Source organism: Procambarus clarkii, chromosome 65 (assembly GCF_040958095.1).
Source record: "Procambarus clarkii isolate CNS0578487 chromosome 65, FALCON_Pclarkii_2.0, whole genome shotgun sequence".
Lineage (NCBI taxonomy): Eukaryota > Metazoa > Arthropoda > Malacostraca > Decapoda > Cambaridae > Procambarus > Procambarus clarkii.
The window spans coordinates 23,044,848-23,069,847 of NC_091214.1; the positions used below are offsets into that span (position 1 = coordinate 23,044,848).

Genomic DNA, 25,000 nt, shown 5'->3' on the forward strand with positions numbered 1-25,000 from the left:
GGCCAGATTCACGAAGCAGTTAAGCAAGTACTTTCAAACCTGGGGCCAGTTAAGCAAGTACTTTCGAACCTGGGGCCAGTAAGGTTCTACAGGAGCCGGTTCTTCAATGGAGCCGGTCGGCCGAGCGGACAGCACGCTGGACTTGTGATCCTGTGGTCCTGGGTTCGATCCCAGGCGCCGGCGAGAAACAATGGGCAGAGTTTCTTTCACCCTATGCCCCTGTTACCTAGCAGTAAAATAGGTACCTGGGTGTTAGTCAGCTGTCACGGGCTGCTTCCTGGGGGTGGAGGCCTGGTCGAGGACCGGGCCGCGAGGACACTAAAGCCCCGAAATCATCTCAAGATAACCTCAAGATGATACACATTATTGATTATAGACTATTGCAAGATATACTCATTCCGTAGGTCACTGAGAGGTTAACTCAAGGTCAAAGAAATGTATAAATTACGAAACACGTGGATCACAAAGGCAGCTAAATTGTGCCGCACAACTCATCCGGATTTATTTAATGATGAGCGGTGTAACCGGGTAATGCTGTAACCGGCCAACGTTGTAACCGGCCAACGTTGTAACCGGCCAACGTTGTAACCGGCCAACGTTGTAACCGGCCAACGTTGTAACCGGCCAACGTTGTAACCGGCCAACGTTGTAACCGGGTAATGTTGTAACCGGCCAACGTTGTAACCGGCCAACGTTGTAACCGGCCAACGTTGTAACCGGCCAACGTTGTAACCGGCCAACGTTGTAACCGGCCAACGTTGTAACCGGCCAACGTTGTAACCGGCCAACGTTGTAACCGGCCAACGTTGTAACCGGCCAACGTTGTAACCGGCCAAGGAGTTATTTTATGTATTTATGGACCAGTGAATGACACCAGTTAGTGAATGTGTAGAGAGAAGGTTATTATTCTAGTGACTTTGTCGCGACGTTGGTTTGTGGAGACAGCATCCTGAGTCCTGTTTAAACAGCATCCTGAGTCCTGTTTAATCAGCATTTTGAGTCCTGTTTCTTCAGCATCCTGAGTCCTGTTTAAACAGCATCCTGAGTCCTGCTTAAACAGCATCCTGAGTCCTGTTTAATCAGCATCCTGAGTCCTGTTTAATCAGCATCCTGAGACCTGTTTCTTAAGCATCCTGAGTCCTGTTTAATCAGCATCCTGAGTCCTGTTTCTTCAGCATTTTGAGTCCTGTTTCTTCAGCATCCTGAGTCCTGTTTCTTAAGCATCTTGAGTCCTGTTTAATCAGCATCCTGAGTCCTGTTTCTTCAGCATCGTGAGTCCTGTTTCTTCAGCATCCTGAGTCCTGTTTCTTAAGCATCTTGAGTCCTGTTTAATCAGCATCCTGAGTCCTGTTTAATCAGCATCCTGAGTCCTGTTTCTCCAGCATCCTGAGTCCTGTTTAAACAGCATCCTGAGTCCTGTTTAAACAGCATCCTGAGTCCTGTTTAATCAGCATTTTGAGTCCTGTTTCTTCAGCATCCTGAGTCCTGTTTAAACAGCATCCTGAGTCCTGCTTAAACAGCATCCTGAGTCCTGTTTAAACAGCATCCTGAGTCCTGTTTAAACAGCATCCTGAGTCCTGCTTAAACAGCATCCTGAGTCCTGCTTAAACAGCATCCTGAGTCCTGTTTAAACAGCATCCTGAGTCCTGTTTAATCAGCATCCTGAGACCTGTTTCTTAAGCATCCTGAGTCCTGCTTAAACAGCATCCTGAGTCCTGTTTAAACAGCATCCTGAGTCCTGTTTAATCAGCATCCTGAGACCTGTTTCTTAAGCATCCTGAGTCCTGTTTAATCAGCATCCTGAGTCCTGTTTCTTCAGCATTTTGAGTCCTGTTTAATCAGCATCCTGAGACCTGTTTCTTAAGCATCCTGAGTCCTGTTTAATCAGCATCCTGAGTCCTGTTTCTTCAGCATTTTGAGTCCTGTTTAATCAGCATCCTGAGACCTGTTTCTTAAGCATCCTGAGTCCTGTTTAATCAGCATCCTGAGTCCTGTTTCTTCAGCATTTTGAGTCCTGTTTAATCAGCATCCTGAGACCTGTTTCTTAAGCATCCTGAGTCCTGTTTAATCAGCATCCTGAGTCCTGTTTCTTCAGCATTTTGAGTCCTGTTTCTTCAGCATCCTGAGTCCTGTTTCTTAAGCATCTTGAGTCCTGTTTAATCAGCATCCTGAGTCCTGTTTCTTCAGCATTTTGAGTCCTGTTTAATCAGCATCCTGAGACCTGTTTCTTAAGCATCCTGAGTCCTGTTTAATCAGCATCCTGAGTCCTGTTTCTTCAGCATTTTGAGTCCTGTTTCTTCAGCATCCTGAGTCCTGTTTCTTAAGCATCTTGAGTCCTGTTTAATCAGCATCCTGAGTCCTGTTTCTCCAGCATCCTGAGTCCTGTTTAATCAGCATCCTGAGTCCTGTTTCTTAAGCATCTTGAGTCCTGTTTAATCAGCATCCTGAGTCCTGTTTCTCCAGCATCCTGAGTCCTGTTTAATCAGCATCCTGAGTGCTATTTAATCAGCATCCTGAGTCCTGTTTCTTAAGCATTCTGAGTCCTGTTTAATCAGCATCATGAGTCCTGTTTAATCAGCATCCTGAGTCCTGTTTAATCAGTAGCTTGAGTCCTGTTTAATCAGCATTCTGAGTCCTGATTAAACAGCATCCTGAGTGTTGTTTAATCAGCATCCTAAGTCCTGTTTCTTCGTTACCTGGAACGATAAGGCCCAAGTAGCACGGGCTATGGTGAGCCCGTAGGAAAATACTTTCAAGGTTCATTGCGTCCGTTCGTGTTTGCAAGAGTTGTGGCGGGAAGTGGGACTTGTGCTTGACGTAGTATCCTGCCACCAGGATACTACGGTTTGGCCCGTAGGTGTACAGAGGAATGGATACTAATGATATCTTGAGGTTATCTTGAGATGATTTCGGGTTCTTAGCGTTACCCGCGGCCCGGTCCTCGACCAGGGCTAGTTTTTGTTACACATCCCCCAGGAAGCAGCCCGTGGCAGCTGTCTAACTCCCTGGTACCTATTTACTGCTCCCATGGCTATCAGATGAGGAGGTTATAGTTGGTAATGATGGCAATGTATGAATGAGAACTCATCTCACTCATGGGGGGGGGGTGAGTGAGATGAGTGGTACATGAGGAGAGGGCTGAGTGAGTCAGATGAGTAAGTTATGCATGGGGGGAGGCGTTGAGCGAGACGAGCCAATTGGTCCAATGCAGTTTAATGTTGCTGTAACCTGACTTCATCACTCCCCAGGGGGTCTCTCGCTCTGCTCGACACTATGTCTAATTACCTCGTCCTAGCTCTGGGAGAACTAGAACCAGTCGAGTCCCTTTCTCATGACTGTGGCTTTTCATACACCACGAGTCCCTTTCTCATGACTGTGGCTTTTCATACACCACGAGTCCCTTTCTCATGACTGTGGCTTTTCATACACCACGAGTCCCTTTCTCATGACTGTGGCTTTTCATACACCACGAGTCCCTTTCTCATGACTGTGGCTTTTCATACACCACGAGTCCCCAGAAACCTGTATGTATGTATGTATATCCCCTGTATGACACCAAACATACAGCTAACTATACATAGAACCTCAGTATATTTAATGATAATGTATAAATCAGTACAAACCTATTTTTAATAGACCATATATTAAAATTCGTCAGTGTATCTTGGTCGGAGGGCCGCCGCTTTAACGAGCCTGGCATGAGGACTGGGTTCAGATTCAAGTTGTTAATTGTTCAACCATTCAACCTGTCGATTAGTGTGCGTAATTGAGGGACGAGAGATTGACCCCATCATCTAATCTGACCCCATCTTGAGGTTATCTTGAGATGATTTCGGGGCTTTTAGTGTCCCCGCGGCCCGGTCCTCGACCAGGCCTCCACCCCCAGGAAGCAGCCCGTGACAGCTGACTAACACCCAGGTACCTATTTTACTGCTAGGTAACAGGGGCATAGGGTGAAAGAAACCCTGCCCATTGTTTCTCGCCGGCGCCTGGGATCGAACCCAGGACCATAGGATCACAAGTCCAGCGTGCTGTCCGCTCGGCCGACCGGCCTCCCTTCCCCCCCCCCCTCACCAAACCTGTCAAACGACGAAGCACTTTGACACAGACACAAATATTCCTTTCTGTTTCGACATAAATCTGACTCCTTTGTCGTAAAAAAAAAAAATACAAATAAACAGATTAAAAACAAACATATCAACACGTGCTTTTGTTTACAAATTCCGTCTCTGTTTTTGTCCGCATTGTCAAAGATTACCAGATAAATATTTGATATATTTAATGCGATATCCATATGAGAATATTCAGAGGCTTTTGGGTTAAATTATTTAGCGTTATATATAAGTTATAGGAAGACTCCAGGCTGCCTGGAAGCAATTTTGGCTACATTTGCATGTAGGAATTAACAGGGAGATGATTTACTTAGGGGCGAGGAGTCGGCGGGTCTTCGTGCGCTGGGGGTCTTTGTGCGTTGTGGTCTTTGTGCGTTGTGGGTCTTCGTGCGCTGGGGATCTTCGCGCGCTGTGGTCTTTGTGCGCTGTGGTCTTCGTGCGTTGTGGTCTTTGTGCGTTGTGGTCTTCGTGCGCTGTGGTCTTTGTGCGCTGTGGTCTTCGTGCGTTGTGGTCTTTGTGCGCTGTGGTCTTCGTGCGCTGGGGTCTTAGTTCGTTGTGGTCTTAGCGCGCTGTGGTCTTCGTGCGCTGTGGTCTTCGTGCGCTGTGGTCTTTGTGCGCTAGGGTCTTCGTGCGCTGGGGGTCTTTGTGCGTTGTGGTCTTTGTGCGTTGTGGGTCTTCGTGCGCTGGGGATCTTCGCGCGCTGTGGTCTTTGTGCGTTGTGGTCTTTGTGCGCTGTGGTCTTCGTGCGCTGTGGTCTTTGTGCGCTGTGGTCTTCGTGCGCTGTGGTCTTTGTGCGCTGTGGTCTTCGTGCGCTGTGGTCTTCGTGCGCTGTGGTCTTTGTGCGCTAGGGTCTTCGTGCGCTGTGGTCTTCGTGCGCTGTGGTCTTCGTGCGCTGTGGTCTTTGTGCGCTAGGGTCTTCGTGCGCTGTGGTCTTCGTGCGCTGTGGTCTTCGTGTGCTGTGGTCTTCGTGCGCTAGGGTCTTCGTGCGCTGTGATAGAAAACACCGAGGCCGTACCTTGGGACTTAACAAGGATCCCTAAACTTCCTAAACACACGTACTCTACCGTCTGGACCATGATGTTAGTGCGTGTGTGCACGGGAGAGGCTATATATAGCCGAGGGTTCGATCCCAAATTACCGCCTCTCGTTATTTCTTCATAAATACGCTACGTGTGTTCACGATTGCATTGTTCATGTTGTGATTTTCACCCATATGTCCTGTCCACGTTCACTCACCTGTCCACTATCCACCTGTCCACCTTCTGTCCACCTTGTCCTACCTGAGCTTCGCTGGGAGTCCATTTAATCTCTTTGCAAAGTTGTTTTTTTATTCCCCCTATTTTTTTTAGGTTCCAGGACTGCCAACAGATTTGCTGGAATATAGAGAATGGTTTTAAATCCTCCCGCACAGCGAGGAGGTGAAGAGTGTGTGTAGCCACGAGCAACAGCTCATCTGACGAAGGTATTTGTGGTTCCTGAACCTGGATGGGGGTCTCCTGGAGGGGATGAAAAGGTCGGCCAAACGCCCAACAGAGAAGTGCCAAACGCCCAACAGAGAAGTGCCAAACGCCCAACAGAAACGTGCCAAAGGCCCAACAGAAACGTGCCAAAGGCCCAACAGAAACGTGCCAAAGGCCCAACAGAAACGTGCCAAAGGCCCAACAGAAACGTGCCAAAGGCCCAACAGAAACGTGCCAAAGGCCCAACAGAAACGTGCCAAAGGCCCAACAGAAAAGTGCCAAAGGTCCATCAGACACGTGCCAAACGCCCAACAGAAATATTGCCGTGGTGCTCCTACCAGTTGATTCTCCATAACCAGTGTCTCATCAGACGTTGGGTTCTGGGTTCTTTCTTGAAGTCTATCAGCCATACATCCCCTCTACCCCCTTCAACTGAGACCTGAGGGGTGACCTTCTCCCCTCTACCCCCTCAACTGAGACCTGAGGGGGGTGACCTTTTCCCCTCTACCCCTTCAGCTGAGACCTGAGGGGGTGACCTTAGAAGGGACCTTCGTCCATTTTCAGCACAGTTGACGCCGAAAGCACGAGGCTGTTCCTTAATACGTCATTCCCACCTGTTGGGCCACCACTTAACTGCTTAACGGGGGGCCCTTGCCGTCTGGCTCAGAGACCACTAAAAGCATGGATGGCTGCCATCTGTTGGTGCACATACACATACAGGGTGTTGGTACAGACACGCACATACACACACAGGGTGTTGGAAGACACACACACAGACAGGCTGTTGGCAGATACACACACACACACACACATACAGGCTGTTGGCACACACACACATACAGGCTGTTGGCAGACACACACATACACAGGCTGTTGGCAGACACATACACACATACAGGGTGTTGGCAGACACATACACACATACAGGGTGTTGGCAGACACAGACACACACACACAGGCTGTTGGCACACACACACACACAGACAGACTGTTGGCACACACACAGACACATACAGACAGGCTGTTGGCAGACACACACACACACACACACAAGCTGTTGGCACACACACACACACAGACAGACAGGCTGTTGGCACACACACACACACACACATACAGACAGACTGTTGGCACACACACACACACACACACACACACACACACACACACACACAGGCTGTTGGCACACACACACACACACACACAGACAGGCTGTTGGCACACACACACACACACACACAGACAGGCTGTTGGCACACACACACACACACACACACAGGCTGTTGGCACACACACACACACAGACAGACAGGCTGTTGGGAGACACAGACTCGCACAAGGATGGTGACCACAGCTCAGCCCAAGGATGGCTGGGTTTGAAGCAGGGGGGAGCTCGTCTTTCCTAGCAAATAAACGCATAACCACAGCGCATGTTAAGACTCCGTTAAGACGCTGTTAAGACGCCGTTAGAGAAACGTATTTGTTTTTGTACGTTCAAACGTTTTAAATCAAGTGATAGCGTTGCAAACGTTTGTCTGTGTGTCCGGTGGGGGACAGGGAGACAGGGGGCCCTTTGAGATGAATCTGGAGGAGGTATATTGCCTTGAAACTCCTTGGATTGCTTCGGTTAGGAAGGTGATTGTCTTTCAACGCCTCTCATTCTTCCCCTCACTCTCTCTCCCTCACTCTCCCTACACTCTCCGCCTCTCCCTCCCTCTCTCTGTCCACCAATAATTGAGCCAATCTTCAATTACTTGAAAAAATTCGGTGGAGATTTCAGTTTTACGTAGGAACAATTTGCAAGGGGCAGGGGAGGGAGAGAGAGAGAGAGAGAGAGAGAGAGAGAGAGAGAGAGAGAGAGAGAGAGAGAGAGAGAGAGAGAGAGAGAGAGAGAGAGAGAGAGAGAGAGACAGACAGACAGACAGACAGACAGACAGACAGACAGACAGACAGAGAGAGAGAGAGAGAGAGACAGACAGACAGACAGACAGACAGACAGACAGACAGACAGACAGACAGACAGACAGACAGAGAGAGAGAGAGAGAGAGAGAGAGACAGACAGACAGACAGACAGACAGACAGACAGACAGACAGACAGACAGACAGAGAGAGAGAGAGAGAGAGAGAGAGAGAGAGAGAGAGAGAGGGAGGAAGGAATTAAGGCACTCCCAAATATACAAATTCCTCAGATTTCTCAGATTTTATCTGAATTTTTAGGGGCAATTGTCTTCAGTTCCCTTTTTATTTTCCTTTTCTGTACTTCTGAATTCATTTAAGTTTTCACTAACAAGACCATTTTCACTATTTTCCATTCTTACCATTTATTATTTTCTTGTATCGCCTTAGTTCGATTGTTTTTCACCTTTAAAATTGATTGGCTCATCTGTGGCTCTCAAGGCAGCTCCTCCATACACCTGGGTTCTAGGAGACTCGAATCCTGGACCCCTCACACGTGTTTGAGGCAGAACGCTCTATTTTAGCCTCACGACAGGTGTTCATGCAGGGTGTGGGTAGGTAGGGCTCTCTAGACGGCAAAACACAACTATTAACAGATACACAGCCGCCATAAGAGTGGTGAGAGCAACGGGAGGTTTGTGAACGGTGGAACAACAGATGCTGAACAAATAGTGGGGCAACAGGCGCTACATAACAGTAGGGCAGCAACAGGCGGTGTGCAAATAGTAGGATAAAAACATGTCCTGTACACGGGGGATATTAACAGTCACTGTGCACTTGGGACAACAACAGAAGCTGTACAAAACAAAGGTACAAGAGTCACTGTGCAGTGGGACAATACCGGACGCTGGGACAACTAGCCCTGGTTCCCACTTGGCTGTGATCCATCATAGCAATTGGGCGATAAGTTTTCTGGTGGGGAATTTATGGTAAGGGTCGATTGTCCGTGGGATTGGGTGTGGTGGGGAGGATTGGGTGTGGTGGGGAGGATTGGGTGCAGTTAGGGAAGAGGATTGGAAATGTGTAGTGTGTTTGTGATAGAGAATTAGATAGGACATGCGTTCCTGCTCCCGAGTTATACACACACACACACACACACACACACACACACACACACACACACACACACACACACACACACACACACACACACCCACACACACACACACACACACACACACACACACACACACACACACACACACACACACACACACACACACACAGCTAAGAGAAGCTAGCTTTGAGGATAGGCTAATGGAGCTTGATCTCCCAACACCGGAGGACAAAAGCAACAGAGGAGACATGACCACAACATACAAGATACTGAAGGGAATAGACAAGATGGACAAGGACTCTTTTTTTTTAAATTAAGAGAAAGCAGGACAAGCGGCTGAAAGTGGAAGATGAAACGTACTGAAAGAAATTGTGGAATCCACCTCTATCCACAACTTCAGTGACAGATTCCTCAAAAGAATTGGAATTCAAAACACACTTATTCCCTTGGTCACTTATATGTAAGCACAGGAAGTATATATATATATACTATTTGCATTTGTATTGCAAAATGCATTTGTATGCATTTGCGTTTGAATGCAAAATATTGTCGGAACAACAGTGGAAGTCTTCAAGAAAGAGGACTGAACACTTTCTTCTGAAAGAAGTAACGGACCAACCAGGCTGTAGTGGATATGTGGGCCTGCGGGCCGCTCCAAGCAACAGCCTGGTGGTCCAAGTTATCCCAAGTCAAGAACTCCCAGAACCCCATCCAGGTACAATCCAGGTACAGGACACGTGTTATGACAGGTGTGCTCCCCCCCCCCCCCCCTACACACACATGCAAACACACACATACAGCAAGACACGCATGTGAAAAGTATGTTTCCAGCTGATGTTTGTTGACATTGTACTCATCTAGTTGTGCTTGCTGGGATTGAACTTTGGCTCTTTAGTCCCGCATCTCAACTGTCAATCAACTGGTGTACAGATTCTGGAGTTTATCAGGCTCTATCAAATCTACATTTGAAACTGTGTATGGAGTTTGTGGGACAATTGTGGGAAGCACGTGGTGTCCAGCTGATGTTTGTTGACATTGTGGGAAGCACGTGGTGTCCAGCTGATGTTTGTTGACATTGTGGGAAGCACGTGGTGTCCAGCTGATGTTTATTGACATTGTGGGAAGCACGTGGTGTCCACCTGATGTTTGTTGACATTGTGGGAAGCACGTGGTGTCCAGCTGATGTTTGTTGACATTGTGGGAAGCACGTGGTGTCCAGCTGATGTTTATTGACATTGTGGGAAGCACGTGGTGTCCAGCTGATGTTTGTTGACATTGTGGGAAGCACGTGGTGTCCAGCTGATGTTTATTGACATTGTGGGAAGCACGTGGTGTCCAGCTGATGTTTGTTGACATTGTGGGAAGCACGTGTTGTCCAACTGATCTTTGTTGACATTGTGGGAAGCACGTGGTGTCCAGCTGATGTTTGTTGACATTGTGGGAAGCACGTGGTGTCCAGCTGATGTTTGTTGACATTGTGGGAAGCAAGACTGTCCAAGAGCTAAATCTTGGTCTTGCAAACACACATATGTGACTACACATATTCACATACGTACATAATCACATGATATTGTTTTAGTATTGTGCAATAGACAGTCTATTCTTTTATACAACTTGCTCAAAGCAGAGTAAGATCCTTATGATGGGTATTTTCAATTAGCAGTCACCTTTCCTTGTCATGCACGTGGTGCTGTTGTTGTCTTGAGTCTTTAAGGTAGCCTTGACCTTTGCAAAGTTTCTCCATGGTAATTTGAGTAATTAATCCACTGGATTGTCAAGGAATCCGGAAGTCTAAAGTCTTACATGGGGGAAAACTGACCTGTTAATTAAAACTTTCTGTTAACAGTAATTTGCCTCCAGAATCTTTCTTAATAAGCTAGTTCATAAATGATCTAAGATTCGTGTTTTGTCCTCGAGTGATTCAAGGGGCTCCCCTCCCCCCCCCTACTCCTGACACCTGCATAATGGTTCACCCCCCCTAGACCAGATTCCCCCCTCCCCAGACCAGATTCCCCCTCCCCAGACCAGATTCCCCCCTCCCCAGACCAGATTCCCCCTCCCCAGACCAGATTCCCCCCTCCCCAGACCAGATTCCCCCTCCCCAGACCAGATTCCCCCTCCCCAGACCAGATTCCCCCTCCCCAGACCAGATTCCCCCTCCCCAGACCACATTTCCCCCTCCCCCCTCTTTTTAGCACAACTGCCTCTCGCCCCACTAGTTTCTCCTGCCATTTCGTGGTGGGGATTGCTTGTTCCGCCAGAAGAGGAGGAGAGGAGGGCATTTGTTTCATTCTCTTGGGATCACACCTGAAATTGTTTTGGACCTCAGAGCTCAATCCCATCCGGTTTGACTCTCCCTGTTAGGGAGTCGAGCTGAGATGGTAATCCTATGCATGAATTCACCGTAATAACTACGTTCAGTGTACGTCGCCCCTCGATGGGTCAGGTGGGTTGTTTGGGTTGGTAAGTGACTGGCGAGGCGAACCATTTATTACGAAGTGGCGAATGACAGTTTCGTACAATACTTAATCACAGTATGGATCTTAATCTTAATGGAGCCGAGCGGACAGCACACTGGACTTGTGATCCTGTGGTCCTGGGTTCGATCCCGGACGCCGGCGAGAAACAATGGGCAGAGTTTCTTTCACCCTATGCCCCTGTTACCTAGCAGTAAAATAGGTACCTGGGTGTTAGTCAGCTGTCACGGGCTGCTTCCTGGGGGTGGAGGCCTGGTCGAGGACCGGGCCGCGGGGACACTAAAGCCCCGAAATCATCTCAAGATAACCTGAAGTCTACCTCCCTAGCTGGCACTCTGAATTTGCCTCCGTAAGAAATGCGACTGTTTCCCTCTAGCTAGAAACGTTCGAACTGAAGCAGCCCACCTAACCTGTCGAGGGGGTAATGCATAGAAAACGCCAATATTGCGGGGCTTTAATAGTACGTCGCATTTGGAACGAATTGATCGATTCTGTACAAAGTGCGACATGTTGAGTGAGGATAAGTTGGTCATTTAACACGTGGGTTAGGTCTGCCATCTTGGGGTCGACTCCCCAAACAGGAGGGGATAGTGCTCTGTGGCCATTTGTAACCTTACCCCGGCGACTTGTGTTTTGCTTGACACGGTATTGATATTTCTTCAGACACCCCCGCCCTCCCTAAACCCCACCCCCTCTCCCTAAACCCCACCCCCTCTCCCTAAACCCCATCCCCTCCCTCTTTGTTAACCCCCCCTACCCCTCCCCCACATCCCTTCACACACTCCTATCAACCCCTCCCCCTCCTACCTGTCCCTCCACCCCCCCCCTCTACCCCCCTCCACCCATCAAGAGCACCTGAAGGGTAAACTTATTACTTACCTGGTAATGAGGAATAAGAGTTCAAGACAAAAGATGATTAGAGGGACAGCCAGCAGTTAGTGTTGATGCTTTGATTGACAGGTGAGGGGGACAGGTGAGGGGGACAGGTGAGGGGGACAGGTGAGGTGGTAGTTCTGCCATGTTCCCCCCTCCCCCCTTTTTTTATTTATTTATTTATTTATTTGTTTTTCTCAACACAATTTATACTTTAATCTCAATTAGTAATAAGTTTTAGTCTTAGTGTTTTTCCTGCCCGAAACGCTTTGCGTAATAGTGGCTTTAGGCCTTATATGTACTAGCTCTATCTATAAATCCATCAACTTTTTGTATCTCACCTTGTATGCATGTACTTTACCTAAATATATATTTGTATTTGTAATGGGTGAGGAGGACTGGTGAGGTAGTAGTGGAAAATGAGACATAGCATATTATATTTTTCACGAAACTGACCAATCCGGTAAAAAATGTGATGTATTTGTATAAATCTAATCATTGCAATATTGAGGTGTTGTATGCATCGCCCTCGATAGGTTAGGTAGTTGTTTGGGGGTCCTGCGTTTCCGGTTAGGCAAAACAGTTGCATTTTTAACGGAATAACATGGAGAGAATATGCAGTTGTTCCACGCTCTATGTTCACTTGATTCTTCCTCTCATCGCATGTGCTGGTTTCATCTTTATCTTGCTACAATTATTACAATTTCTAATCAACTGGTCAACAATTTTGTCAAACGTTATCTTCTTCTGAGATTAAAATAGCTGTTTTAACCTACATTTTGATGTACTCAATTCAAATATAATTAAAATTGGTGATTAGATATTATTTTTATTATCTGAAGGGGTAAGAAAATCTTGGTTAATTCAACAAGTATTGAATGATTTACTGCCAGGCTCCATTGATGGACGGAATGGTGCAGTCTCCCCTAACATGGCGGGAAACTCTCGCAAAGAAAACGACAGTACTTTGTGCTTACAACCCGTCTTCTGAAATTGACGTATTGTCCCATTTTCTGTTTTGGGTCCTCTGATAGGTGAGGATAAAGGCACTTTAGTACACCAATTTCTTGACGTTGGGAGACATTAGGGAGGACGGACTGCATGCACACCCATCACAGAGTTGCCACTGACGTTTGTCATAGTTTATGCAGCTTAAATGTTGCCATAAGGTTGCCTCAGATGGCCCAAATGCTTAAGTCAATGGAATTGGATGAAAACTAGAGGTATTCGATACTTTTAAACCGTCATTTCCGTTCTCGGTGACACAGAATTAGTCAAGATTGACTTCGTCTGTTTCAGAAGCATTTTTGGCTGTATAGACCTGTGTTATTAGATGGTGCGTTCGTGCGTTTGTGTGCTTGGATACAGAAGAGTGTGCACTTCACTCTTGCGTGTAGAAGTGTGTGTGTGCTTGCGTGGGGAAGTGTGTACCCGCATTCGGAAGTTCGTGTTGTCGGGTGCTTGGGGTGTGGAAGTGTGTGTGTGTGTGCATTTTCGTGTTCATGCACTGCCTCAGAAGTGCTTGCGCGCAGAACTCGCGTTCGGAAATGCGTGCGTTCGGAGGTGCACGCCCCCGAGTGCGTGCTCCCCCAGGAGTGCGGCTTGAACACTCGCCACAGGCAACGACAGATTTTCTACTCGAGTGAAACTTGTGACCAGAAACTGTGTGCCTCTTCCTATCCCCGCAAAGCAGCGTTCATTCCCACCAATTCAACGGTGTCCAATAACAAAAAAAAAACATTAAAATAGAACTAAAAAAACGTAAAAAAATATTTCATTGGATAATTTTGAGAGTTGATCTCTTCCTTGGCCTTTTTATCGGTACTTTTAAAGTTCATTAAAATAAAAAAAAATATTGTGGTATTCGTTCATATATGTTTATTTACAGTTGAAATATATTTGTATTTAGATAGACAGCTTTAGCATGCTAGGCAACTCCTCTCTTGCTAGGCAATTATAGCCTAGTAAGTCCCATACTATTATTAAACAGCCCTATTATTAAATGGCTTGCTAATAACAGCTATTACATAAGAACATAAGAACAAAGGTAACTGCAGAAGGCCTATTGGCCCATACGAGGCAGCTCCTATCTATAACCACCCAATCCCACTATTATTAAACAGCTTGCTAGGCACTGCACCTGGAAAGGAGAGGAGACAAGAAATAGACAATCTAGGTCTTGTAGACAACCCCCAGCTCACATTAACTAGGTATGGCAGCGTGGCAAATGTTCTCATAGCCTCGTCCGTTCCTGCAGCTTTGAGTTTATCGTGGTCAGGAATATTTCCTTCTAAATGTACCCGTTCCCGCCCGTTCTGTTCCTTACTACTTCGTTCCTGCTCTGTTCCAGCCTGATATTTCCATTCCAGTTGGAGTGGCGCCGCACTAAGCCTACGCTGTATAAGATAATCTCTCCCAACGGTTCGTAACGAGGACGAACCCCCACGCACGCCGGGGCCTTTGATGTTAATCCAGAGGCCTCTGGGGCCCTCAGGGGGCCCTCAGGTGTCCCCCCCTAGAACAGTTATGGCAAGGTGGCAATCTATATGGCAGCCACTGTGTGGCGACAGTATTCCCCTCAAGGTGTCAGGTTGTTATCAGGGAGATACAAGGATGTCGTACCATCTTGCCCTCCTAGTCATGGCCCAGATCATTCTATTTCATAAAAGCATTTTACAGTTTCCTTTCGTGAATGCTCACACACCTTTGGCCCCCTCAGTTTATCCTGTTATTTTTATTCTTGTTCTCCCTTTTCTCTCTTTGGCTTCCATTCTCGCCCAGTCACCCCTCTGTTTCTCTGTTGCGAATTCCTCCACTTCTCTCCTACACTATTCTTGCTATACGTTTATCTCTATTTCACATTTTTCTTCTCACCTCCCTATCTCTTCCATTCGCATTCTCGAGTCCACCATTCAAGTTGGTGGTGGACTCGAGAAGGGGGTGATGGTACTCAGCTAGTTATGCTTGCGGGGGTTGAGCTCTGGCTCTTTGGTCCCGCCTCTCAACTGTCAATCAACTGGTGTACAGGTTCCTGAGCCTACTGGGCTCTTAGCATATCTACACTTGAAGTTGTGTATGGAGTCAGCCTCCACCACATTACTGCCTAATGCATTCCATTTGTCTACTACTCTGTCTAGTCTGTGATGCTGGTGGGTATAGCCCGTCTCATCCCGTCTCTTGTCAGACTCCTGTCCCACCTCATCCCGTCTCTTGTCAGACTCCTGTCCCACCTCATCCCGTCTCTTGTCAGACTCCTGTTCCACCTCATCCCGTCTCTTGTCAGACTCCTGTCCCACCTCATCCCGTCTCTTGTCAGACTCCTGTCCCACCTCATCCCGTCTCTTGTCAGCCTCCTGTCCCACCTCATCCCGTCTCTTGTCAGACTCCTGTCCCACCTCATCCCGTCTCTTGTCAGACTCCTGTCCCACCTCATCCCGTCTCTTGTCAGACTCCTGTCCCACCTCATCCCGTCTCTTGTCAGACTCCTGTCCCACCTCATCCCGTCTCTTGTCAGACTCCTGTCCCACCTCATCCCGTCTCTTGTCAGAATCCTGTTCCACCTCATCCCGTCTCTTGTCAGACTCCTGTCCCACCTCATCCCGTCTCTTGTCAGACTCCTGTCCCACCTCATCCCGTCTCTTGTCAGCCTCCTGTCCGCCGTATCCTCATTGTATCTGCCAATCACCTGTCAGACTCAACATCAACCCAATTTTAAAGTTATACGTTGCTGCATTTTATAGAGCGGTGACACTTTTTAAATTATTTTCTACAGTGACAAGTTAATTGGTCGACGGGGATATACAGGTCGCCTAGAGCTTCTGTCTGTTGCTGGAGGAGCAGTAGTGGTGGTGGTAGCACGTCTTAATAGCCACCAAAGGGGTCAGATTCACGAAGCAGTTACGCAAGCACTCACGAACCTGGGGGCCGGATTCACGAAGCAGTTACGCAAGCACTTACGAACCTGGGGGCCGGATTCACGAAGCAGTTATGCAAGCGCTTACGAACCTGGGGGCCGGATTCACGAAGCAGTTACGCAAGCACTCACGAACCTGGGGGCCAGACTCACGAAGCAGTTACGCAAGCACTTACGAACCTGGGGGCCAGACTCACGTAGCAGTTACGCAAGCACTTAGGAACCTGGGGGCCGGATTCACGAAGCAGTTACGCAAGCGCTTAGGAACCTGGGGGCTGGATTCACGAAGCAGTTACGCAAGCGCTTACGAACCTGGGGGCCAGACTCATGAAGCAGTTACGCAAGCGCTTACGAACCTGGGGGCCAGACTCACGTAGCAGTTACGCAAGCACTTACGAACCTGGGGGCCGGATTCACGAAGCAGTTACGCAAGCACTTAGGAACCTGGGGGCCGGATTCACGAAGCAGTTACGCAAGCGCTTACGAACCTGGGGGCCAGACTCACGAAGCAGTTACGCAAGCGCTTACGAACCTGGGGGCCGCATTCACGAAGCAGTTACGCAAGCACTCACGAACCTGGGGGCCGCATTCACGAAGCAGTTACGCAAGCACTTACGAACCTGGGGGCCGGATTCACGAAGCAGTTACGCAAGCGCTTACGAACCTGGGGGCCAGACTCACGAAGCAGTTACGCAAGCACTTAGGAAGCTGGGGGCCGCATTCACGAAGCAGTTACGCAAGCACTCACGAACCTGGGGGCCGGATTCACGAAGCAGTTACGCAAGCACTTACGAACCTGTACATCTTTTCTCGATCTTTGACGGCTTTGTTTACATTTATTAAACAGTTTATACAAGCATGAAAACTTGCCAATTAGCTGTTGTTATTGTTACTCCTGGTGCTTCGGAGCTCATTAACTGTTTAATAATTGTAAACAAAGCCGCCAAAGATTGAGGAAAGATGTACAGGTTCGTAAGTGCTTTTGCTAACTGCTTCTTGAATCCGGCTCCCAGGTTCGTAAGTGCTTGCGTAACTGCTTCGTGAATCCGGCCCCAGGTTCCTAAGTGCTTGCGTAACTGCTTCGTGAATCCGGCCCTCAGGTTCCTAAGTGCTTGCGTAACTGCTTCGTGAGTCTGACCATTTGAGCAATAAAAGGTTGACATATAACTTGCTTAGTGCCGTAGACGCTAACAAAATTTAAGCATAGTCTAGAAATAGGGAGGAGGGGGGGGTGGGGATTGTTTCAACCTATCTGTCAATTTTCAATTATTGGATACGTTTGATCTCTTAATGTAATTGGTTCTCCCAATTCCACAATTTTAGGAGGGAGGTAAGTGGGATATAAGTCCACGTGAGAGGGCGGGGGACTTATCCTGGGATATAAGTCCACGTGAGAGGGCGGGGGACTTATCCTGGGATATAAGTCCACGTGAGAAGGTGGGGGACCTATCCTGGGATATAAGTCCACGTGAGAGGGCGGGGGACCTATCCTGGGATATAAGTCCACGTGAGAGGGTGGGGGACCTATCCTGGGATAGGGGAAGATAGAAATACTCGAGACCGGATAATCACACCCAAGTTAGTCAACACCTTAGGGTTGCATTAAATAGTGTTGTGGTGGAGGCAGACTCCATACACAGTTTCAAATGTAGATATGATAGAGCCCAATAGGCTCAGGAACCTGTACACCAGTTGATTGACAGTTGAGAGGCGGGACCAAAGAGCCAGAGCTCAACCCCTTCAAACACAACTAGGTTAGTACCAGACAATGGGTCACGGACTGGCAGGAATAGTATAGTCTGCCCTGCACGTTTTCTATGAATACAGACGCCACCCTCGAAATAAGAAATTCTTCAAATTTCAAAATTCAAATTCACGTCAAAGTACATACATAGAAGATGAGTTTACAAACATAATGTTTGGATTTATAGATAGAGCTAGTAAACATGGCTATACCTAAAGTATGATAGAAAATTATCTCTCTAAAGTAGAGCGTTTCTGCCCGAAACGCTGCGCGTACAAGTAGCTTTACAATAATGTAATTACTAGGCTATGTATCCTCACAATCCCAATGTACCTTCTTGTATATATATATATATATATATATATAAATATATACCATGTGGGCTCGTTTCTCAGTGACGTCGCGAGCAGACGACGTCTCCGACCAATGGCAGAGCTCGACGGAGGTGACGTCACGTGGAGCAATTCGTGGCTAGGGGGCAGTTTCTCAAGGCTGTGGAACTGTTTAGCGTTAGTGTATTGTATTGTGTATTGTATTGATGTATTGATGTTGCTGCCGGCCCCATTCGTTGTTGTATTAGATTTAGCTACTCAGAAGGAAGTGTCCGTGTAGCACGGGCTATGGTGAGCCCGTAGACCTTCAGTTCACATACGTAAACTACTGGTTTACAGTTTGTTATCTGTTTGATCGAATCAAGTGTAGCGTATTAGTGGCTTTATTTAGCTGAAGGCTGCTACCACCAGTGGCCTCGGCGAGGACAGGAAGCCGCCGGCTTGTCGGAGAGTGTAGTATATACTAACTCTAGACAATCCAACATTCTGGCCCGCCTATCAACTGTTACTAACTAATCTAATTACTAATATTTGCCATGTAAATAGAGAGAGAATAGGATGAGAGCCTTATAGATTTTATTGTATTGTTGTTAATACATCAAAATTATACAACGGCCTCGGGAGATTGACCTTAATAGTTATCTTCTTGAGGTTATCTTGAGATGGATTTCTGGGCTTTAGTGTCCCCGCGGCCCGGTCCTCGACCAGGCCTCCACCCCCAGGAAGCAGCCCGTGACACCTGACTAACACCCAGGTACCTATTTTACTGCTAGGTAACAGGGGCATCAGAAAGAAACTCTGCCCATTGTTTCTCGTCGGCGCCTGGGATCGAACCCAGGACCACAGGATCACAAGTCCAGCGTGCTGTCCGCTCGGCCGACCGGCTCCCCATTAGTTAATGACACCCCGAACAACATATCGCAGACTCGTTGATCAGACCACACACTAGAAATTGAAGGGACGACGACGTTTCGGTCCGTCCTGGACCATTCTCAAGTCGATTGTGACTTGACAATCGATTGACTTGACTGATTGTTACTTCAGCCACGTTATTGTGACTCATCGCCTGCATAACGCAGACTCAATATAGAATAACCTTTTCCTACCTCGATTTATAACCATTTTCTCTTTTTTTCTACCAACAGACAGCAACTTCGTACTCGGAAACGCGCAGGTTCCCGCGCTCTACCCGATCGTCTACTGCAGCGACGGCTTCTGCGAACTCACAGGCTACGCCCGCGCGCAGATTATGCAGAAGGGCTGCGCCTGTAAGTTCCTCTACGGCCCGGAAACCTTGGAAGAACAAAAGGTCGCCATCGACAAGTCGCTGGAGAGCAAGACGGAGCTGAAGATCGAAGTGATGTTCTACAAGAAGAACGGTTAGTGGAGTCTCTTCTAGTCTTATTATTAATGGCAAGACTTCGTGTCGCTTATGTGGAGATAATTGGCTGGTCAGTTTGATTTAAGATCTTGGAAGGGATGTGTAGGGACAGGCTGGGTGCTGGGGATGTGGGGGACAGGCTGGGTGCTGGGGATGTGGGGGACAGGCTGGGTGCTGGGGATGTGGGGGACAGGCTGGGTGCTGGGGATGTGGGGGACAGGCTGGGTGCTGGGGATGTGGGGGACAGGCTGGGTGCTGGGAATGTGGGGGACAGGCTGGGTGCTGGGGATGTGGGGGACAGGCTGGGTGCTGGGGATGTGGGGGCAGTCTGGGTGCTGGGGATGTGGGGGACAGGCTGGGTGCTGGGGATGTGGGGGACAGTCTGGGTGCTGGGGATGTGGGGGACAGGCTGGGAATGTGGGGGACAGGCTGGGTGCTGGGAATGTGGGGGACAGGCTGGGTGCTGGGGATGTGGGGGACAGGCTGGGTGCTGGGGATGTGGGGGACAGGCTGGGTGCTGGGAATGTGGGGGACAGGCTGGGTGCTGGGGATGTGGGGGACAGGCTGGGTGCTGGGAATGTGGGGACAGTCTGGGTGCTGGGGATGTGGGGGACAGGCTGGGAATGTGGGGGACAGGCTGGGTGCTGGGAATGTGGGGGACAGGCTGGGTGCTGGGGATATGGGGGACAGGCTGGGTGCTGGGAACATGAGGCCAGGCTGGGTGCTGGGAACATATGAGGCCAGTCTGGGTGCTGGGAACATATGAGGCCAGGCTGGGTGCTGGGAACATGAGGCCAGGCTGGGTGCTGGGAACATGAGGCCAGGCTGGGAGCTGGGAACATGAGGCCAGGCTAGCAGCTAACTTGTGCTCGCAAATGCTCTCCAGATGTTTGAAGTGAAATGTATTTCGCCTTTTCGATCAGGGCACCATACAAGGATCCCATAATACTATTCAAGGCACCATAGTACCATGCATATCACAGTGGTACCATACAAGGCACCATGGTACCAAGCATCTTGAGGTTATCTTGAGATGATTTCGGGGCTTTATAGTCCCCGGTCCTCGACCAGGCCTCCACCCCCAGGAAGCAGCCCGTGACAGCTGACTAACACCCAGGTACCTATTTTACTGCTAGGTAACAGGGGGCATAAGGTGAAAGAAACTCTGCACATTGTTTCTCGCCGGCACCCGGGATCGAACCTGGGACCACAGGATCATGGCAACAAACGTGAGGCAGAATTTAGGTCACTTGAAAATGTAGTTTAGCAAAGCGGAAATTTCACGGTAAAAAAATTCCTAACATAGATTGTGAAAGTTGAGAGATGCTGCTGCTGCTGCTGCTGCTGCTGCTGCACACGACTACACAGACACGCTCCTGCTCAACAGGAAGCTTAGAGGTCAAACTTCGTGCCGAACACACGTCCGCTGCGCTGTCTTGGAGAGCGGCAAACTACAGAACTGATATAAAGATATGTTTGTTAGCGCCACGGTCTCTCTGTCTCTCTCTCTGTCTCTCTCTCTGTCTCTCTCTCTGTCTCTCTCTCTCTCGCGCTCTCTCTCTCTCGCGCGCTCTCTCTCTCTCTCTCTCTCTCTCTCTCTCTCTCTCTCTCTCTCTCTCTCTCTCTCTCTCTGTCTCTCTCTCGGTCGCGTGCCTCGTCTCGTGTTTATAAATGATCTAGAAACAAGACTAACGTCAACAAATTGAATGCATTGTCACGAACCCTCCTCCCTCCTCCGCCAGATTATTGACATGAATCTGTAGTGGTCCGGGTATCGAACCCCGTTATATCTTGGTGTTTCCCTCCAGCTTGATAGTATTACCCCTCAATGCAACCCTCTGTTTTCCGTTTGTCAGAGACTCCTAAATCTTATCTATATTACTCGTTACCTCTTCTGTTTCCAAACTGTGAGTGGATCCTTTGTAACGGACAGTGTCTAAGGCCTCTTGGTAGTCTAGGAAAATGCAATCCATCTAGCCATTTCATTTCTGTCGTGTCTTGGAAAAGTTGTGATGGAGATCAGGTTCGTCACGCGCACTTTCTCTCTAAAACCACGCTGTCTCCCTTTCTGAAAACCATGATGTCGCTTGAATATATAATCATCTCCATACGTTCCCTTAGATTTTGTATTTTATTTTGGTGACAGTTTCAGAGCCAGAGTTACAGATCTGGAGTTAGGAGGCGCCTGTCTCCTCTCTCGAATGCGGGCACCACGTTGGCAGCCTTCCAGGTTACAGGAAAGCTCCTTGTTGGTGACATATCTGCCTATGAAAACATATTTCAGACGGAGCGTTCTAGAGTAGTGGCTAGCGCCCTATCTCTCTGGCTTTGCTGGCCAGAAGGTTCGGGTTCGATCCCTGTACAGGGAGGAACGGTTGGGCACCGTTATTTTACTGTTCGCTCCTATGTACCCAGTGGTAATGGGGAGACGACCTGGATGTAAAAAAAATATTAGCGGATCGCGTTGAAGGGGAAGGACTGAATTAAACGGTTTATATTATGGCTTTGGTGTATAAAATGAATTAAAAGCAAGACTTAAAATGTTCTTTCATTTCCTAAGAATAGAGTTCACTGCCGATAGTAATATTTAGACTCGATTCTCTGAACCTTGACACATGTATATATATATTTTTTTCATACTGAAGGAGTTCAATACCTAAAAAAAACGGGTTACATTTTAAGGTTAACAAACCCGAAAGGAAGATTTAATCTTGTGTTTATTGATGTGACAAAACTGAGGACTGATGTTGACCAGACCACACACTAGAAGGTGAAGACACGACGATGTTTCGGTCCGTCCTGGACCATTCTCAAGTCGATTGAGGACTGATAATTTCTGTGGATGCCAACCTCTTCTTCATATCTCTCTCTGTCTCTCTGTCTCTCTGTCTCTCTGTCTCTCTCTCTCTCTCTCTCTCTCTCTCTCTCTCTCTCTCTCTCTCTCTCTCTCTCTCTCTCTCTCTCTCTCTCTCTCTCTCTCTCTCTCTCTCTCTCTCTCTCTCTCTCTCTCTCTCTCTCTCTCTCTCTCTCTCTCTCTCTCTCTCTCTCTCTCTCCCTCCCTCCCCTCCCCACATTTTTTAGAGTCATGTTTCACTTGCATTCGAGTCCCTCTCGAATGTTTGGGGGTCTCCAACCCCCGACATGTTTGGCATATTTCACATTGTTCCACTTGTTCCCACCGTGGCTCCCAACTCTCTTTAAATGGGTATTTCTAAAACCAATTTCATTTTTTTTTATTGTAAAACCCGGGTTTTTTTCCCGCGCGATTTTTTTTGTGTCAACCTATTTTTATTTATGTCTGTTTCTCTCTGTCTCTGTCACAGAGAAACTTGTGTATATATGAGAAATTTTCCTCCAGCATAATTTCATACACTAAGTTCTTTCCCATCTCACCTTTCCATTATATTTATTACCCATTCCTTCTCCATTTTCACAACTCCAATCCATCCTCTCCACCATCTCCTGTCCCATTTCCTGGTCCATTTAGTTTCCCATTTTTTTTCGTTGATCAACCCGTTTTCTTCAAGCGGTAACTGTTGTGGATTTCTTGCCCAATCCATACCATAAGGGATTGTTACAAGGATGGCCCCACTGGGGCTTTATCGCTTTGGGGAAATGTTATTTCTGGCATTCTCTTTGGGCGAGAAAATGGGGTTTGGGTTTGAATATAGTGTAGTCGCCTAGATGTGCTTGCCAGGTTGAGTCTCAGCTGTTGGGCATCACCTTGTGAACGACGACGTTTCGGTCCGTCCTGGACTATTTTCAACTCGATTGAGAATGGTCCAGGACGGACCGAAACGTCGTCGTCGTCCCTTCACCTTCTAGTGTGTGGTTTAGTCAACATGGTTAGTGTAGTGTGGAGGAACGGGGTGGGTATATGTGTATATATAGGAGGAGGGTGTATGTGGGTGGATATGGGTATAATGTGTAGGGGAGACATGAGGTAGGGTGTGAACATGTTCAAGACATTGTAGGTATTTAAGATGCACCCTCACTGTCTCCTCATACAGTTACAGCCCCGCTCCTGTGCCAGGTAAGTCCACTACGGGCTCACCATAGCCCGTGCTACTTGCCCCGCTCCTGTGCCAGGTAAGTCCACTACGGGCTCACCATAGCCCGTGCTACTTGCCCCGCTCCTGTGCCAGGTAAGTCCACTACGGGCTCACCATAGCCCGTGCTACTTGCCCCGCTCCTGTGCCAGGTAAGTCCACTACGGGCTCACCATAGCCCGTGCTACTTGCCCCGCTCCTGTGCCAGGTAAGTCCACTACGGGATCACCATAGCCCGTGCTACTTGCAACTTTTGTTCCGAGTAGCTGAATCTAAAACAACAACAATGTCTCCTCCTATCACTGTATACAGGTGAAGACAGGAAGGTGTGTCAGGGACACATCTAGAAAGAAGTATGGAAGAAACCTAATCACCAGATCCACCCAAGAACTAGATATTCCATCTAGTAAATAAATAAACATTTACATAGACTAAACAAAGATAATTTGAATACACCGCGATATACAGTGTTATAATATTTCAATTACTGTTCACATTTTGGAAAATAGGATATAATTGGCGAGAGGTGAAGTGTTAGTATATGTGGTGTCTGTCGCAGGGTCATCCTTCTGGTGTCTGCTGGACATCGTACCCATCAAGAACGAGAAGCGGGAGGTGGTGCTCTTCCTCGCTTCCCACAAGGATGTCACCAACTCTAAGATGGAGGAGGTCGCCTTCTACCCTGGCTACGAGAACGGTATGTCATGCACGTCTGTGGATAGTGTCTTCCAGGTTACGAGAACGGTATGTCATGCACGCCTGTGGATAGTGTCTTCCAGGTTACGAGAACGGTATGTCATGCACGCCTGTGGATAGTGTCTTCCAGGCTACGAGAACGGTATGTCATGCACGCCTGTGGATAGTGTCTTCCAGGCTACGAGAACGGTATGTCATGCACGCCTGTGGATAGTGTCTTCCAGGTTACGAGAACGGTATGTCATGCACGCCTGTGGATAGTGTCTTCCAGGCTACGAGAACGGTATGTCATGCACGCCTGTGGATAGTGTCTTCCAGGCTACGAGAACGGTATGTCATGCACGCCTGTGGATAGTGTCTTCCAGGTTACGAGAACGGTATGTCATGCACGCCTGTGGATAGTGTCTTCCAGGTTACGAGAACGGTATGTCATGCACTCTTACGGTGTGTGGATAGTGTCTTCCAGGTTAGTCAAAAGGCCGGATTCGCCAAGCACCTTTTTGTTCGCTTATGAGAATCGGCATCCAGGAATAGTGTCTAGATGAGGGGTCATGTTGTCATTCTGTGAGAGAAAATGGCTGCCACGTTTTCTTTCACCGTGAGGAAGAGGGGTAACTTACGACACCCACTGGACCGCGGGCTGAAGTCATATGTTGTCTATAAAGAACCTTCATAGTTTCTTGGAGGTTCAGAAATCTCAATGTCAACCTTCAAGAATCTTCAGTGTGTCCTGTAGAGCGATGGCCAAGACTTGGTTCCACTCTGACATCCTTCCTCGTGTCTCTGGGTCGGGCGGGGATTCCTTTCTAGTGTGGTGTTTGCTTTTGTTCATAGCATTCATTTGTTTTTCACATTTGGTCGTCACCGTGTTTGAAAATGCCCAGCGTCCTCTACTTGTGATTTTGTCCAACTTGGTGTTATGTCTGTCTAGTATTATGTCCAACATCTT

The 25,000-nt window shown here is 48.1% G+C and overlaps 1 protein-coding gene across 4 annotated transcripts in view; it reads left to right on the forward strand.

Annotated features, from left to right (window-relative positions):
• Elk (Eag-like K[+] channel) overlaps positions 1–25,000 on the forward strand; it is a 241,581-nt gene that overhangs the window by 165,150 nt on the left and 51,431 nt on the right. For all 4 annotated transcript variants that reach the window (XM_069309597.1, XM_069309594.1, XM_069309596.1 and 1 more), the window contains 2 exons: positions 19,071–19,304; positions 23,915–24,052. In XM_069309597.1, coding sequence (XP_069165698.1) covers positions 19,175–19,304; positions 23,915–24,052 — 268 coding nt within the window. In that variant the 5' untranslated portion in view covers positions 19,071–19,174. The remainder of the gene's footprint in view (positions 1–19,070; positions 19,305–23,914; positions 24,053–25,000) is intronic.